Below are 19,092 nucleotides of genomic sequence, written 5' to 3'. Positions count from 1 at the left end.
TCAACATGCCTCATTCTACATAAGGGGTGGTTGACATATCTGAAAGGATCTAGATTCTGCTGAAAGTGGAATGTGCAGCTTTTTTCTAAGTTGTCTGACAGGAAAATTAGCAGGATTAGCCTGCAAGAAGGATGGCATCTTAGCATAGAAGTGTTAATGTGTTAATTGATGTTGAATTAATCATAATTTCTTAATATTAAGACCACTACCAGGCTACAATCCAACCAAAGAGGCACCCTTTAGCAGAGTTATGATATTGGGCTGTTCTTTGCACTGTTCTCTTTACACCTTCTTTAAATTAGATCAAATGGTTTCATTAATCTACTGCCTATGTTGAAGAAAAGAGGTTTAAAGCTGATACAGCTGCATCAGTGTATAATGCTTTAATAGCACAGGTCCAGAAGACCCATCAATAAGTTATTCATGCCATTAATAGAGCTGTATGGCTTCATTAGAAACCTGAGATTGAAATTGATTGTTCTCTAATGCCCAGAGAAACACCAGGATACAGTAAAGCTCCTGGAGATTAAATCGGCTCCCAGAGAACATAAAGAAGAAGATGGAGGGTGCAGAGAAAGCGGGCAGTACTTGTAAAGTGTTTTAAACTGAAATTAACTCATCGTTCATTCATAGGAGCATTAAACGTTTAGATTTATCCTAATTACATTAATCCAGTTCCTATTCTATTCTATTCTATTTTTGTTCTATTTTAGTTCCAAAATGTATGGCACCCAATACTAGGTGAGAGAGAAACGGTATTTTGATTTTCTGTATGTCCTGCACATGTGGTGAATTGACAATAAAATCCTTGAACCTTGAACCTAAACTGCTCTTGTTTAGATGTATGACATGTGGAAAATGTCAACCCACAATATAAAGTACCACCATGCCCAGACTACCAACAAGAGACTGAACATTTTCTATTTACCTTAACGCTGTTGTCTGAAAAGCAAACCTCAACAGATGACTTAATTGGAAACGTGTAATACACTATGACCTGGTATCAATAAGGTATAAATAAATAGGGTTATTTAGGAAGGGCATTTCTGTAGGATTTATCCTCCTGTAACCTCTGCTATTGATTTTGGAAAATGAGCATATACTGTCTTATAATATCAGCCAGAGTTTGCAGACGGTAGTGTCCTGTCCGGGTTGTTTAGTTCTCTTCTATGAAAGATTGATTTTCACAGTGCTGTTGGAGCTGCAGGACAGTCTGCTGACCGCTGTCCAGTATCAAATCAAAATTCATTTTGTGTTGTTGATTAGATAGGAAGGCAGCAGGATATTGTGCTTCCTGTGTTCACTCACATGGTCGTTGATTTGCCTTGATGTGATTTGTAATGGGTTCAAGAAGAAACAGGGTTTCTTCTCTCAGGATTGGAGTTCTGGGATGATCTACAGCATGACTGAGAGAGGTTTCTGATGCTTTTATCTTAATATTTTAGTTTTTTTCTTCTTCTGTCTCATGGTCTTGATGCTTGGCCACCTCCACAGAGAAGTCAGATAGTGGTGGATCCTTTACCTACAGAGTACTCAGATCCTTTGCTAGAGTAAAAGTGCCAATACCACAGTGTAAAACTTCTCTGTTACAAGTAAAGGTCCTACATTCAAAATGTTACTTACGTAAAAATACAAAACTATTAGCATCAAACCATACTTAAAGTACTAAAAGTAAAAGTACTCATTATCCAGAATGGAACATTTCACATTCCTCTATCTCATATTATTGTGCTGTAATTACTGATGCATGGTTGTGTATATCACATTTAATGTTGCAGCTGGTAAAGGGGAGCTAGTTTTAACTAGCTTATATGCATTTAATTTGAATTACTGCTGGGTAATTTTCCACCATAGATCAGTGAGATCTTATAATTATGCAACATTTTTTGTATTAATCTGGTTCTCAAAAGTAACTAGTAATTAAAGTTATAAAATAAGTTTAGTGGAGTAAAACATAGTATATTTGCCTTTAAATTATAGTGAATTCAAAGTATTGATTAACAGAAAATGAAAATACTCAAGTAAAGTAAAGTAGAGGTACCTCAAATTTGTACTTGAGTAAATGTACTTAGTTACTTTTCACCTCTGATGTCAGACTTGACAAGATATGATCTTTGGCTTTGCATTGCTCCTGAAACTGATCTGTGCATCTGGGTGTGACAAGCCACTTGACACTGTGCCCCGCTTCCACACAGTTCAGCAGCTATTGTGGATTTTCTCTACAGCGTGGACACACACACCACACTTGTACTCTCTGCCTCGGCTGGCTCTGTATCGCTGAGGAGTGGGTGTGTGGTATGAGCTTATATAGCAGGTGTAATCCTCAGGTTACTGTGTGTGCCTTCTGCTTCTGTCTCCTCTTTATTATGCTGCTCTTTGACATGAAGACTACTGAATAGCCGGGTGGAGACTTGTCTTACAAATGACAAGGCCCTGGCCCTATTGTTTATCATGTTGCACTTGAATAAGTACTGATGGGTTAATGAAAAAGCCTATGTCATTGTGCATCCATATTGTCTTACAGTACATGACACTCTTGTTAAAAGCAAAGTGAAGCTTACCGCTGCATGATCTGTTTAGCATCACCTTGGTGAAAAACATTGAGACAAGCACAAGTTTGTCCCTGGGTGTGCTATTACTCATCTGGCTACCTCGCAGCACTGTTAGTGAACAGGAGGGCGTAGCATTATTCACAGCAACTGGGATGCTTTTCTAACACAGGCTAATGAAGGTCTCAGACTCGAACCCTCACATTTAATTACTGTAAAACCTGTAGACATCCCACACAGAAGAGTTTAATTCCACCGACATAAACAGAGTTTGATGATCTCAGTGCTCACTGTATTTTAAGAATTGACACAGTTTTAGAATTGGGCCAAAATGTACAGTCTCGCTGATGTTATCTTATGACAAACCAGTTTGGCAGCAATAAATATGAGTTTAAATCTTATTATACAAAAGGAGATATACCTTCAGAAAGCTGCAAAGACATCAGAACCATTGGTAAGTTACTGAAGGGCTTGCCATGGATGCTGGTTATGTACCTGTATGCCTCACGTCCTCGCAGGTCATCTTCCAAAACATCCAAAACTGACAGGCCAAGAAGGCTTCTGGTCATTTGGACCGTACATGAACTGGCATGGACTTTGAATTACAGCAGTACTTGGGCTGTGATTGATGACTGTTCCACAAGAACCCTGATTGAGAAAGACCTCTTATTTTGATGGGAAAAACAAGTTGTGCTTTAAGCAGATTGAAATTTAGGCTAAGTAATGCTATCGTCTTTTAAATCAGGTAAAAAGTGTAATCAGTATTAAAAAATAGGAAAATACAAGAATACATTGGATCTTTTCTGTTTCCATGCGATTGGTTAATTTTGTGCCACTAAAATGATAGTGCTGCCTTTCTGACAGATTTTCACACAATATGTATTCTCTTTTACATTTTTAGTTGTACCTAGACTGCTGCTGTGATTTTAAATGAGAAAGAACTGAAGCCACTACACAAAAGAAGTTCCCATATCTTTCTCTTTCTTGCTGTAAAGCAGGCTGACCTAAGCTCTGAGCCTGAACCTGGTGATTCTCTCTCTGTGTATAACCTGAGGTCATGTGCACAGGCCTGCACTCCTTAGGTGAACGTTAGGGGCATTAACTCTGGACTCAACCCTTTTTTTCAGTTATGTCCAGCCCAGTAGCTTGGCAGGGCCTCTGCTCCAAGGCTTCTCATTCGGTTTCTTCCTGGTTTCACTGCATCAGTCTGTGCATCTGCCCCTGCCAGTGAACGCAGCTCATCCAGACCAGACAAATGCTCTGCCATCCCTCTTCATACGAATCAGGCTTTTGCACTCTGCCAGCTCTTGTTGTGCCCTTGCCAGTCTCTCTGACATGATGTAAACTGGCGTGTCGAATGCATTGCGCTGAGGGAAAATGTGGTGCTTGTATGTGATAGACAAGCTGCAATTATCATCTGAGGAGAGCGAGTATGATGCACCCCAGAGAGGCCAATACATAAATAATATATGTTGGGTGTGTGATGGAGCATGTTGCCTATGACAGGGGGACACGTTGTTGGTCACGTTGATAATATTTATACTGTATGTGCCATTTACAGCAGCCTGAAACAAGTTAACATTTCTCTGTAAATGTCATTACTACAGATTACTGAACCAGACAAATAACAGTAAATAAGGCCAAAAAAGTCTCAATGACTGCGCCGGTCAGCATTCCTCCTGTCCGTTGTATCATTAGCTGTGTCCTTTGCAGATAAATGCTCATGGAAAAAAGACACCCACAGAAATGCATGGTCACTTATAAAGATCCTGAGACTCTGGTTTGACATTTAAATAAGCCTCAAGCTGGCTGCTTTAAATCCAGCAGTGTGTTGTAGAGTGAAGTGTCCCTGGTTGTACATGTTCATACAGAGTTGAAAGAATTGGACGACTCCTCTTAAACACTAAGCATTTTAGACTGGAAACCAATTAGACCAAGTCCATTTGTCTACTGTAGCTTAGTGGCAACCTGACTTTGGAGACATAAAGAATATCTCACACTTACCTCAGTAATCTGATTCACATTCTTACTTACAGACTTGAAGAAGACCCTTGCAGTGCTGCTGGATAACATCATGCTGAGGCTGGGCAAGCTAGAGTCCAAGGTGGAGAACATCTACAATGGTTCTGGTGGGAACTTGACCAACGGCACTGGCACTGCAACGCCCAGCGCCACAAACCCGGAGAAAGTTAACGTGGCAGGTATGTCTTGCATTTTGTTAGGTCTGTGTTTGTTTGAGAAGAGTTGAAGTTAAAAAGTTTTTTGTATATGTGGCTGTGAAGTTAAAAGGGAACCAAGTGCTGTCTCTCCAGGCTCATCCTGTCAGAATAAGTTTGTTGCCAGAAGTCATTATTTGTAAGGGCTGTATGTATGGGTAGGTTTTATAAAAAATGTGCACAGTAAGCATATTGTACAGTAGCCGAGACCAGTTAAAGAAATGAAAATAAGCTGATTGTGGCTATTTTCTTTGCTGTATTTCAAATATCCCCATGTTGAATAACTTTCCCGAGGCATACAACCAGCTAAACAGCCAATATTGCACAGTGTACTTCAGGCACTTTATAGGACTAGACCACAACCTTGAACATAATTCAAATAAGGCCTCCCGTTCATGCTGCATCACCCTTTTATTAGTTTTCATTGATTTTCCTGCCAGCTTTCAGATGATGAATTCGGCCCGGGTGAGGGAACGAGGTGTTGATTTTTCTGGGATCTTGGGACCTGCTCTGTGTTGTTTGTAGAGCATTAAACAGTAGGATTGTGGAATCTGTGCTCTGACGCAGTATATGCAGAAATGGATTAGAACAGTGTACAGTGTCACATTTGGATAACTCTAGTCCAAACAACTACTGCTGTGCTGCTGTCTTTTAACAAATGTTGACACACTCTTTAGAACCTGTAGGTTTCTGTTTGAAAACATTGAGTTGCATAGCAATATTTTAGTCAAATTAATGGACATGAGCAGTATATGAAAGTGACTGGTCATTATCAAGACAATTAACTTCATAATGCAGCCCCCTGACTTTCAGGATGACTCACAATAGAAGCGTGGCTTCCTTGCTTCTGTGTCCTTTCTTTCTAATGCCAAACCACAAATGCTGCATCCTCTACCAGTGTTTGTACCTCCTAAGACAGTGTCTGTCATGTTTCACATGGTTGATGCAAAAGCAATCATTCAATGTGGGTTACTTTATCATCAGGTTCTTTTTGAATGATGTTGCAACCCTAAATGTCAGTAATTTGTAAAGGAAGGCTACATACATAAGGAGGAAATGTCAGTAGAAAATGTTGTCATTAAGTAGATATATAAAATCTTTAAAACCTGACAGTAATTCTGGCTGCCTGGTGTCCCCAGCCAGGTTGTACAGGACCTGGCTCTCTGCGACAGCACATCTCTGCTCTCAGTCTGCACATTGTGGAGACTAGGGGTGAGACATTAATGTCATATACTGTTGTTGAGGCACTCTTGGATCTTGTGTTCTACAGCATACTGTAAGTACCTGGCTCTGTGACACATGTCAGTCAACCTGTTCCCTTTAAACATCCACCTGTACTCTAGACAACACTTGGATACTGAATGCAGGTCAAACCAGGAAAGTGACACCCACATCTCTCTTGGCAATGAATTTAAGGCCCCAGCACTTAAGAGTCCTTATTGGAGCATGTCTCCTGTCTTGGAGTGGGCAGCAGGCATTGTTGTTGCCAGATCCACTGGTGCTCCTCCCTGACTGGAAGGCAATTACAGGGATAAGAATCTGGATAGTGAGGAGAACATGCCTGCCTTTCAAAGATGCTGCTATCAAGATGCAGATGAGCAGCCACCCTGGGACTGTAGTGTTCACATCTGGGTCAGATACGTTTTCTTAGCCTAAGACATGGGTGTGTCTGAGACCAAACCGGGATCTTTTTAGCATTCACACTTGTTTCCTGACTTTTACTCTGCTAGCTTGGAGTCAAGGATACTGCATAAGTCAAGCTTCTATTCAATTTTATAGATACCTGAAAAAAGAAAATGCAAATGTATGCATTTCTGTTAACTACTGTTGTCAATATTAGGAGTTGGGTGCATTGAGATAAACAGGTGGTGCCTCTAATTCCCAAGTTGTGGATCATTAAACAATTACTGAAGAGGGTGCTACATGATAATGTAATAAGGAGCACCAGTCGAATCTCAGAGAAACAACATGGAAAATATGATAGAAATGTATGCTTGTTTTATGTATTAATTGGATGACAGTTACAGTCTTGATTCAGTCATGATGCAAGTTTAGTGCAAGTTCACGATGTGTGATCAATGTAATAACAATGTAACAAAGTCCATTCTCTCATTAGCTGCTGTTGTATACCAGCTGCTGTGCATACGCTGTAGAACACATCACTTTCTTGTGATTGGTCAGCTCACAAAAATGTGGCCCACACTCATTGTTTTATGGTCCCACTCTTTTGGTTTGAAGAATGAGAGAAGTGTCAACGTGCCACACTTTGATTTGTTGCAGAGCTGGTTCTGTCTTCAGCCTTGTGTGCTGTTGCATTTCCCCAAGCTGATCAGGCACAGAAGCCCCTTATACTGTAGGATGAAAACAGGTCGATCTGGGCTTGGATGCTGCTTAGCAGGAGGCAGATGGGAGTGAGTTCAACAGCACTCTGTGACGCCTTGTCTTGCCATGTCTCACTGATGTGGCTAATCAACCTCCCCAGCGGTGTTTCATTTGTGGGCCGGCTTGTAGCATGGAAATGCAATCTCCTTCTACACACACAAACGCCCAGGCAGATAGAGACTGATGTAATGAATGGTCAGGTGCAGCCATCTAACAGGCCCCTGCTTCACTCTCTTCATCTCACTTCTTTTCTAAGATATATTTCTCCACTCCATGAGAGTGTTTAAAGTTCTCAGTGTTCCTTCCATCTAAGCCACACTGCCAGTAACATCTGACTGATTTGCAGCATCCTGTCTCATCCTGCCTTTTTCCTGTAAACAGATGACCATATGTTCACAGCTCAGGGCATCTTTGGACTTCATCTCTTTTAGATATTGATTTGCTTGCATCTCTGTTTGCCATTCTCAGTGAAAAATTAGATCCGAGGCCTCAGTGTCAGCAAAGGAAAGGGACAAGGACAGGGTGTCTGCTGGGTTTTCAGGAGCCCTGTGTACTTTATGAACTCTTTGGCCTCTACACTTTATTTTCACTTTAGATCTCAGGCCTGTGTCTTATCTATCCAGAGAAGCATAGAGGGAGGTGAATTCTTTATCTGAAAAATCTAATCTATGAGCAATTGCTGAATAATAATTTTAATACAGAAAACATCTAATGGGCCTTTCTTGGCTTTAGAGTCTGCGGTCTCCATTATGTTCTGGAAGGCCTGTTTACTTCCTCAGCATACAGATCAATACTAATAAAGTACACACAAACTCACTCAGTGCTAATAAGTTGTTGAAAGATGCTGTCTGCTCCCACACACTTTTTCAAACCCTATCTTAAGTCATCGCATTCATCACCCGACAGTCTATTGTAAATTACACAGCAGTATAATTGAGACAAGAATTCGAGTCATTAGTTTTGGAGCTGTCGTGATTTACAGTGCACATTGTAGCATTAGTTTCACCTTATTGTTACGGCACTGTGGGTTGCAGCAACCAACTCTTGCAAGTAGACACAGTGAATGATAGAAAAAAGTTAATTAAGAGGAATTGTTTATATCCAGGGTTGTGTTCTGAGAAATTAAAGCTATAATCTATAAGATTTTGGTGACAAATACAAAGCGTTTCCTGTGGCACTTTCACAATAAAAGCCACCTTGTGAACACTTTTTTAATTAAAAGCAGCAGCAGTAGACGATGTTGGCTTTGCATTAGATGTAATTTATAAAAAGAATTAACAGTTAACACTGGGGCTAATTGCACCCGATTATATGTATTGATCCATCTTATGTAGTTGTTGAATGAAGCTAATTTTAATAACTTGCAGAAAATCATTGACCACAAACAGAGTCAGAGTCATATAAGTATAAAAATGCTTTATTTTTATATAGTGAAACCAAAGTTGAGGATCACACTTAGTGGCAACAAATAACTTTGTTAAGACAGAATAATTATGGCCGTCACAGTCTCACAGTACAGCTGCTTCTTTAAACATTACACACAGGTGAAGCCTCTTGAGTTAATTAGCCTGCAGCTGGTTTAGTAATCATGGATGAAACTAGCTGGGTCTTCTTGCAGAGAATAAAGTGATATTCTTGCCATTGAGTGCGATCCTCATTTTGTTTGGTAATACTACTGGGATAATGTACCAATTTTTCCTGAGGGTGTTGGAATCCATAAATAAAGGTTTGAAACCAAAAAAGAGCAATAAAAATGGAAATTAAAAACCCTTACTGTAATGTATGCCAAGGTGCAACAGCACCTGTTACTAGAACTATTGATCTTTTGTAAAAGACCTTTTAAAATAAATACATCAAATACATCATAGCTATAGTTCTTTTTTTATCGCCAGGCTGATGGAAGAACACATTTCTAATGAAAGCTGTCTTCCGCAGTGGCATATGTCTTGTCTTACAGTTCAATTTTTAAAGAGCTTTGGTGCTTTAGGTTCAGAGGTTGTAGTCTGTCACTGGCTTTTGATTGATATTATTTTAAAAAGTTGTAATTTTGAAAGGTTTCTGTTTCATTGATTATTGGACTGAACTCTGCATTTCATCTTTGGTGTCTGAAATACCAGCGCTGCTACGTCAACAAAGGGCATCAGGCCACACACACACACACACACACACACACACACACACACACACACACACACACACACACACACACTCTCTCTCTCTCCTTCTCTCTCTCTCATATACACACACAGACAACCATCATCCTGAAGGGCCATAGAAAGAAAAAGAGAGAAATGGCTCCTGTCATTTTTCCTCTTTTAACTGACACGTGCACCCCACTTTTTCCCTGACTCTGTTTGTCTTTGTGCCCCTCTCAGCTTCTGCTTTTCTTCCCTTCTCATTTCAATCCCATGACTGTTGTGCACTGAGTTAATTGATTGTGAAATTTCAGAGATATTGTGCAATACTTGGATATGTTCTGGACATGGGAAGTAAAGTTTTTACATGAGGGTTTAAGTCTAAACCTCAGCATTTAAATGCACAGGATAGCCAAAGCAAATGGGGGGGAAAATGTATATTATTCTGTTTCTCATGCACTCTTCTCATTGCACATTGTGTATTCCTTTTCTTCCTGTTCTGTGTATGCCATATGGCTGTGCTTCTTTTTGTATGTTGCACTCCCCCCTTCCTTTTTCCTCCATGGTCCCAGTATTGCTGTTGTGCTGGTTAAAGCTGCATCTCTGGCACTATAGCAGTATAAGCACAGTGTCTTTCTGCCAAGCATCAGTCATTTCCCCGGGCACATTTTTATTAAATGATCCACACAGAAACACTCGCATGTATACACATTATAGACAAACATCCGCAGCACTTCCACGCTCATCTTACCATTACCGCATTTTTCTTCAGACAAAATCCAAATCGAAGGGTGGAGCCACAGTGGCAGGCATGCACACTTGATCCGAGGGTGTAATGCAGATATACATCTGCACACAGCGACTAACAAGTGTATAATCTCACACAATTATTCAAAAATGTGAGTAGATTATGCATGTATTCATACTTTACAGGGAGCTAAAAAGTGATTATTTTTGGTGCTGCATTATGTGGCTCTGTTGGCCAGAAGTTGCTTCTTTCATTACAAAATGCAGAATATTTTCAGCTCCACTGCAGTGCCTCTTGGTAAAGCTAAAGCAGACTGAGCATTTTTTTTCACTTTCACTGTATACAGAAAATACATGCAGTATGTAGGTTCTAGGTGACAGAAATGTTTCCTTGATTTTAAGGCTTTTAGGTGAAGTGGAATATTCTGCAAAACCTGTACGTAGCTGTAATTTCTTTAGAGAGACACTTGGTAGAATTTAAAGTCTCTCTCATCACAACAATAAGTTCTTTAGTGACACAATACTTGAAGCTCAGCCAGCTTTCCACCATTTGCTCAGCTCAGCAGTGAAACATAATCATAGCCCTGTGATGATGAGAGCTAATCAGAGCTTTCTGGCTGCCTTGCCTCCTTGTGCCAAAGTTCTTTTAGGGCAAAATTCAAATCTTCATTTTGGATAGTTTGGGATGGAACAGTGGGCTGATCAGGTTGCCCAAGCACAGAAGAGGGATTGATTGCAGCCAGGCATTGTGCTTTTTGCAGCAGAGGAAGTGAGAGGAAAAGGAGGCAGGGTGGCCTTGACAAGATTCAGTTAAACCTCACCATGTACACAAATAGTTGAGTAGACACGGTGCTGTATATAGTTTGACTGGGGTAAATTTTGTGACCGTAGTCACATGTCATATCTCTGTAGTCTCTAGTTCTACTGACTCTCTAGACAGGACGAGCTTAAAGTGACAAGGAAGAAACTCACTGAGAGAGTGGCTCAGATCTCAGGAAATGTGTGTGTGTGTGTGTGTGTGTGTGTGTGTGTGTGTGTGTGAAATGCTTTCAAAACTCCCATAATTCTTCTGTTGTATGCCAACATTAATTTGATTTCCACTGTCCTGATAGTGTCAGTAAAGCTGGGCCTTTCATGTTAGTTGAACGGAGGCCTGTGAGTGAAATCTATGAGAATGAGAGAGAGAGAGAAGAATAACATAAACCAGATGTCATCAGTCCAGTTCTGAAGTAGTCCAATTACCTCACTGCCTTGGACAAACACGCATTGGGAACCACAAGGAAAAAATGATATTGTTCAGAGATGATGCTATTTAAGGACTAGCAGATGGCTAATACTGTGTGCCAGGAGCAGGCCAATAGTAACCTCAGTACTGTGAGAAGCTCTTGGAGGTCTTACGCAAATTTGAAATGCCATCAATGTTCTGCTTCTAGCCCTCTGTACATGTAAAGTCACTGCCTTTTACCACATTAATTTGACTTTTATATGCACTATTTATATAATTTTACTTTGAGGTGGTATCTTGTTTGCAGATATGACGTAAAAAAACAGTCAGCAGCAGATTTACATATATCATAACAAAAAGGGGGAATGTATTGAGTTTGTGCAAACAGCAGGTGTAGCCTTTTTATATCTTTTTATGTTCTGTGGTGGGTTACGGTCCAGGGGCAGAGGGGGGAGGTAATGGACAGCGTTCTGCATCCTCACAGCCTGGTGAATGAAGCTGTTTGTAAGTCTGCTGGCCTGAAGTCTCCGATACGTTATCAGTGAAAGGCAGGAGTCTGAAGTGGGAGTGTGCAGGGTGGGATGTGTCATCAGCAATGCTGATGGCTCTGCGGGTGAGGCGGGTGTTGAAGATGTCCATAAGGGAAGGCAGAGGGGTGCTGATGATCTTGCTGGTTGTTTTCACTATGGGTTGCAGGGTCCTTCTGCAGGAGGCAGTACAGCTTCTGTACCACACAGTGATGCAGCCAGTGATGACGCTCTCAATGGTGCCCCGGTAGAAGGAGCGCATGATGGGGGGTGGGGACACTGGCTCTCCTCAGTTTGCGGAGGAAGTAGAGGTGTGATTGAGCCTTCTTGGCCAGTGTTATGGTGTTGTTGGTGCACATCTCTGACACATAACCTGAATATAGGTATTCCATTGTGAGTTTTACCTTAAGTGAGAAATCTTTTTTTACAGAAGATCCCACTTTCTATTTTAAATAATGAATATATCATTGTAAAAGGAAACTTATCAAGTTTAAAGGAAGACACTGAGGAATATATGATTTTAAAGGTAGAGGGCAGGAAATGGAGTACATCGGTGAGCTCCTTATCAGTCGGCACCAAACCGGCCCTTTAATTAAAAGCAGGAGGCAATGAGCACGCCGGGGAGTCTGATTAGCAGCTAATGCCCCTTGCTGTGAGCTGATGGGTTCCCCTGTCTTTCCTTTTACAGCTGGACTGAATGGCACACTACTGTCGGCACTCTTACTCATTACTAGCAGCCACAAACCACAACAGCACAACAGAAACCTATGAATTATAAAAATACCTAGGGATTTGGAGTGTGGCTTCAACCTGTGTGAAATTCAACCTGTACAAGTTAAGGGATACGTTTAGACTATTTAAGTATGAACCATGGTTTTTGCTCATATTTTACAAGCAAAGCTTCCTGGTGCAGGCTCAGTGCTCACTGGTTGGATAATTAAACCACAGTGGCTGGAAACAACTCAACTAAACTAACTAAAAGTAGTGAACAGTTAAAAAAGTATAGCTAAAAGTCATGACCATAGAGAACATAAATGCATAAGCTGTCCTGTACAAATAATGCATGACATATCATCACCAGTCCGTCAGCTGTACTCTGTGTGGTGGTGTAAATTATGACCTGGTGTTTAAATGCCATTTTAATTAGCATCGTCTTGTCACTGTTTGTTCGGCGTACTAGGCTTTTCTCTGCCTTGGTTTATTTGTTTCTTGTATTTACCAGGCTGAGGGTTAGCTTCAACATGTCAATCACCCTATTCAGTGCCATATTGTTTCTGAGAAAGCAAATAAGCTGCTGCCTAGGTGTGTTTCTGTTTGAATGTGTTAGGTATTTTTAGTCAGATAGATATTGGACTTTATTTCTAATACTTTATGTATTAGAAATGTTTAGTGGAGATAGGATGTCTAGTTAGACTGTTAAATGCTTAGTCATGCTTATGAGTTTCTACAGGGTACATCTGGTCAAGGATACTAGAGAGAAGAGTTGATGACTGTCAGCAGACAGGGTGTTTAATATTATTATTATGACATGTATAACTGTAGCCTTAGCCATAATATGTTCTTATGTTTAAGTCACGACATGTACTAGAAGTCTGTGAGAATGTTTTTAGTTACACACCACTTAACTAACAGACACACACGCACATTGATTTGCTTCATGTTTGACTACTGCTATGACCAGCTGCAAAGCTGGTAACAGAGACGTCTCGGTTGACGTTTCTGTGTAGTATGGGGCTAGCCCAACCGAAGGGATATAATGTATAGGCCTGGTGGGTTCAGGGTCTTTCATCTTACATCTGCCTGCGAGCAGGTTGGAGGTGCAAGATACCTGAGCGTGTAATGTTAATTTTACCTGTGATCCTTTGAATAAATCAGCACTGTTTTGTAGTTACTTGGACTGCCTCGTCTCTTAGAGTTAGCAATGGTAATAAGAACCATATCCTGCACATGCCAGTTTTCCAGGTCAGTGAAGGTGCCACTAATCTTTCTATGATTGTGTGTTTTCTCAGGTTTAATGTATGTGTATGTGAATGTTTGTGTAAATAATGATGCTTTTCTAACAAGGCATTTAGCCTAAATTTAATGTCCTTGCTACACTGAAGGTGAACAACCAGGATTCTGCTCCCTTTGAAACAGCACCACCTCTCCTCTATTTGATTTTGAAGGGAGCTATATTTAGCTGCTCCTTGGCAGTAGCTTCATCTGCTTGATTAAAGCTAGGAGATTTGCCTGGTAGCTTTGGCCCTTGCTGGCTGACTGGATGAATGACAAAGCGAATGACAGGTTGCTCTGCTGGTTTTTTGCTTGTTTGGTCAGTTGGTTGTTTGGTGGACTGACCGGTTGGCTGCACGTCTGAATGGATGAGATAACAGAAAGTCACTCTGCACTTGTGGCTTTTGTATGTTGCACAGGGTGGCTAATTTAGCAAGCAATAAATCACATGGGAGGCAGTGCTTTCAATAAACAGTGTGGCAGCAATTAGCAATCGGGGCTAAAAGTTTTGTAAGTAATTGTTTCTTTTAACTAAATGCCACTGCTACAGCTCCAGCTGTTGGTTGTGCTTATAAGTGGAATAAATCATTGTGCCAAATACAATAACCCATTGTTTCTAGTACACCAGCATGCATCTGTCAGTCAAAGTTTGGAAACCTCTGCATCAGCCTGTCCATAAGCATGATACATGTTTAAAATGGCCTTATTTTTAAATGTTTTTATATGCACACCATATCCGGCATGCTTATAACTAAAATGTAGATCTGTGCTTAACTCCTCTTCCATCCATCCATCCATTTTCTAAGCTACATAGTCCCAAACGGAGTCACGGGGGGCTGGAGCCAATCCCAGCCAACTCCTTTTCCATTATATAAAATAAGTTTTAATCCTGCCATTTGTTTCATGACTCCTGCTGCCCTTGGAAACAATAAGAGGCCTGTTATTGCATATTGTGTTCATCCTGTGACCAGCTGACTGCTTCAGAAATGGCTCAGTGGCCGCCCACCTCTTCCCTGTTTTTACCAAATAAACAAAATGGGTACAGACAAGTGTGTTAGGACTCTAGTCCTGATTTTCAGGACTCTTGAAATTGACTTGACTTGGAATTGAGCACTGACTCAGATAACAGGGACTCGACTCAGACAATTTTTTGGTGACTCAGACTTTACTTGGACTCAAAAACTGGTTTATCAAGACTCAACTCAAACTTGAAGTTTAGTGAAGCAAATTCTTGCCGTATCTTATACCATGATCAGGTCTACTTTGCACGTTTTCCCCAACAATTTACCACACTTTCAGCACAGCGATTAAGGAAGTAAAAGAGAACATTACGCCAGGATTGGTTGTTGTAGCCGGAAGAGGCGGGGCGAAGAATTTCTTCTCTCTTTTTTTTTTTTTTTTTTTTTTTTTTTTTTTTTTTTTTTTTTTTTTTGGTACGCGTTGTTAAGCATAACATGACATGATAACATGGTTAGGGGAAAACGCATCGCGACATTCAAAACAAACTTCACTTTACTCTAAATCTATTCCTGACCCTTGAAATCTAATCAATCCCGTTTCTTTGCATCTTTATTTTGAAGTGACTCGTTCAGAAATTGGGCGTCTGTGTATACAGTCGTGCCTCACATTAGTGTTGTTGTAATTATTTGTATTATTTTTCATTGTGTGTTCAGATGGCTTGCATAAGCGAGTATTGATTGTTAATGAGAAAGGACCCCTGTTTGAGAACACGAAGGCTTTAGGCACTAACAGTAAACCCAGGATGCTTTTGTATGACCGGTTCTTATTTATTAACTTAAGTGCTTAAATAAACCTAAATAGCATCAGTATTTGGTGTGACCACTCTTTGTGCACAGTTTTAAAGGCACTTAAGCATCCTGGAGAACTTGACACAGTTCTGTGGATGTCAGCTGTCTTAAACTCTTCTGTCTCTGCACTATAGCCTACCAGACTGACTCCATGAAATCAGGGATTTGTGGAGACCATATCATTTACTGCAGGTTAAGATCACCCTTCTTGTCTCTGAATGGCATCGTTTATGACTGTATGTTTACAGTTATTGTCCTACTGTTGAAATAACTTGGGACCAATCAGGCACTTCCCTGTTGGTACTGGTTATGGAAGAGAATCTAAATATTTTAAGTGTTCAAAACCTTTGCACTATTGTACATACCAGGACCTAAAGCCAAACTTCACTTGGCAAACTAGTTTCAGTATAGAAGTTGACTATTTATCAAATAATGTATGTACATACATGTATGATGTTTATACTGTGTAAAATGATATTTGTGTTAAGGATGTTGAGGATATTCTCTGCGCTATAGGATCATCTGAGTTTATTATATTTTAAGATTGTGCAAACATTATGAGCCAGATGCTGGTTGTTAATGACACAACAATTGTCTCTTTTTCAGCATCCCAAACTTGGAGCTTAATTGCACTGAGTCTGAATACAATGGTCTACTAACTTTTGGATTTTTAGTACATAAAAGATGAAAACGTGAGTATAATAAAAACCTTCATTTAAAAACTTAAACTTGTGTTTACTTGTGTTATCTTTGACTAATATATAAATTTGTTTGACGATCTGAAACATTACAGTGGGCTGGCCACTCCTGGGAAGGTTCTCCACTGTTCCATGTTTTCGCCATTTGTGGATAATGGCTCTCACTGTGGTTCGCTGCAGTCCCCAAGCTTTAGAAATGGCTTTATAACCTTTTCCGGACTGATAGAGCTCCATTATTCTCTTTCTCATTTGTTTTTGAATTTCTTTGGATCTCGGCATGATGTCTAGCTTTTGAGGATCTTTTGGTCTACTTCACTTTGTCAGGCAGGTCCTATTTAAGTGATTTCTTGATTGCGAACAGGTGTGGCAAGAGAAATTGAACTCAGGTGCGATAAACCAGTGTTTTGACAGGGGGGCAAACACTTGTTCACACAGGGCTCTATAGTTTTGGATTTTGTTTTCCCTTAATAATAAAAACCTTCATTTAAAAACTGCATGATGTGTTTACTTGTGTTATCTTTGACTAATATATAAATTTGTTTGACGATCTGAAACATTACAGTGTGACAAACATGCAAAAAGATAAGAAATCAGTAAGGGGGCAAACACTTTTTCACACCACTGTAGTACAGGTACAGACACTAGCTTGTGATATGCTTACCGGGCACAGATCTGGCCACCAGTATTATTTTGTAGTGTTGCAGATTCACGAAATCAACATTAATTGACAACAGCAGATAAATTCTAAAAAATCTGAGCCTGCTAAGTGGTGCACTGCGACTGAAGCCCTGCTAAAACCATACACAGACTCAATTTCACCTATTCTCCTTTCCTAGATTGCAACTGAAGCAGTGGATGGAAACTTGCGCTGGCAGCTTTTCATTGGTGATGTTTTTAGTTGTAGCAGTCTGTGGCCTGTCATCACCTTGCTGTTATCTCTCACTCTTCTCTGATACACACTGCCGAGGAAGTGAGCCCAGAGTGCATCAGTGGAATATGTTTTTCACACTAATCTAAATAGAGCAACACAGAAAGAGGGAGAGAGAAAAAAGTATGAGTGGAATATCTGTGCTGCAGCAGTGTGCAAATAAACAGAATCAGTGATGAACATGATGCTCTACCCTCCATCACCACCAACCTGCACAGACACCTGACACAGGGCTGTAGCAGCTGATTATTTCATACACACACCTTGGTGAACAGACACCACCCTCAAACTCGTTACATCAGTGTGGTGTTTACCCTAAAGCTTTTATCTATTCACCCCACAGCCTAGCATTATACATTGTTTATATTCTGGCTTTAAAGGTCAGCTGTGATGACGCTAACGTCTCTGAATGGGGATATCAAGTAGGTGATTATACAGATGAGAAGGCTGTGTGTGAGCCATGAATGTTAATCCTGCAGTTATATTGGCTTCCCGGGATACTGAAAGCAGAGTGACTCCCTCCCCACTGCGGTTACATCAATTGTGTTTATTGCAGAAAGCAACCAGCTCAGAAGAAAATGTTTTAAATGCTTCTTAGCCTGGTTGGATCTTTACGGACTCGACTTGGCCCCACTCTCAGCGGCTTCTGTTGTTGATTACCAAACCAAAGGTGATCCTGCTGGCCGACAGTCATCCCTGACCACAGTCCAGAGCTGTCATTCCAAAGACTTACAAGAGTCTACAGCCATGCTCACCTTAACACTCACAACTTAGACAGTTGTTTGACATACCTCACAAATACTAAGTCAGTGACTGAACTTAAAGTATCTCCCACCTCCACACACACAGATTCTTTTTCCTCCCTATTGAAAAACCACAGACCTCTGAAGGGAAGGGCACTGCAGAAAAGTACTATGTTCCTTTTAGCTCCTGAAATGTTAAACTTTGCATCTCCATTTTTTGTCTCTAGTGTGAAGATCATACATCCTGTTAAGCTACACCAGTGAGTGATTTGACCTTATTGATTTTCTCTTCTTCTTTTTCTCTGTCTTCTTCCAGACCTCCTAAATGGAGCCCAGGAGACGTGTGAGCTGCCGCTTTTGGATGGTTTCCCTCACTGTGAGAGCAAGCTCAAGGTGAATTCCCACATAAAAACACGCAAAGACAGCCTCTCCATCTCAGTCTCTGTGTCTGTCTTTCACACTGTTAAGCTTAACTAGGTAGGTAGCCTGAGCAACGTGAGAGTGCTGCCTAAGGAAATTCAAACCACATAACCAGAAAATTCGAAAGAAAAGATAGCATCATATCCACACGCCCACACTGTTTGACTGACAAATGAGCTTCTGGTAAATGCAAAGCAACACCACAAGTATAAACAACAATGTGGTTCATTACCACCACGGTGTTTGAGCATCTGGAGTTTCACCTTCTACTCAAGTAGATATTACATTGTGGTTAAATGCTGGCATTTCCAAAGCAGTTGTGTTGACCGTTGATTTGTACAGTTTGATGGTGATCAAGGCAGGAAGCAGATGTCTGTATGCATCTATTGAACTGTGAAATAGTGTGAGCATATTGTGGAAATGCTGGTATTCAGGTAGGTACAGTGGGGCAAATAAGTATTTGATACAGTGCCAATTTTTCAAGTTTTCCCACTTAACAGAGAATGGACAGTTCTGTAATTTTCACCATAGGTACACCTCAACTGGGAGAGACAGAATCTACAAAAATATTCCAGGAAATCACATTGTTAGATTTTTAAATAATTTATTTCCATTTTATTGCATGAAATAAGTATTTGATCACCTACCAACCAGCAAGAATTCTGGCTCTCACAGACCTGTTAGTTTGTCTTTAAGAAGCCCTCCTATCCTCCACTCATTGC

The 19,092-nt window shown here is 40.5% G+C and overlaps 1 protein-coding gene across 1 annotated transcript in view; it reads left to right on the top strand.

The window, feature by feature from the left end:
* Positions 1–19,092, top strand: part of mgat5 (alpha-1,6-mannosylglycoprotein 6-beta-N-acetylglucosaminyltransferase) — a 74,350-nt gene that overhangs the window by 10,176 nt on the left and 45,082 nt on the right. Inside the window, exons 3-4 of the mRNA XM_020592102.1 lie at positions 4,586–4,750; positions 18,267–18,343. Of these exons, the coding sequence (XP_020447758.1) occupies positions 4,586–4,750; positions 18,267–18,343 (242 nt within the window). The remainder of the gene's footprint in view (positions 1–4,585; positions 4,751–18,266; positions 18,344–19,092) is intronic.

The sequence above is a fragment of the Monopterus albus genome, unplaced genomic scaffold (assembly GCF_001952655.1).
Source record: "Monopterus albus unplaced genomic scaffold, M_albus_1.0 scaffold16.1, whole genome shotgun sequence".
NCBI classification, from domain to species: domain Eukaryota; kingdom Metazoa; phylum Chordata; class Actinopteri; order Synbranchiformes; family Synbranchidae; genus Monopterus; species Monopterus albus.
The sequence above is the reverse complement of the archived record's forward strand: the minus strand, read 5'-3'. Positions and strand labels throughout refer to the sequence as shown.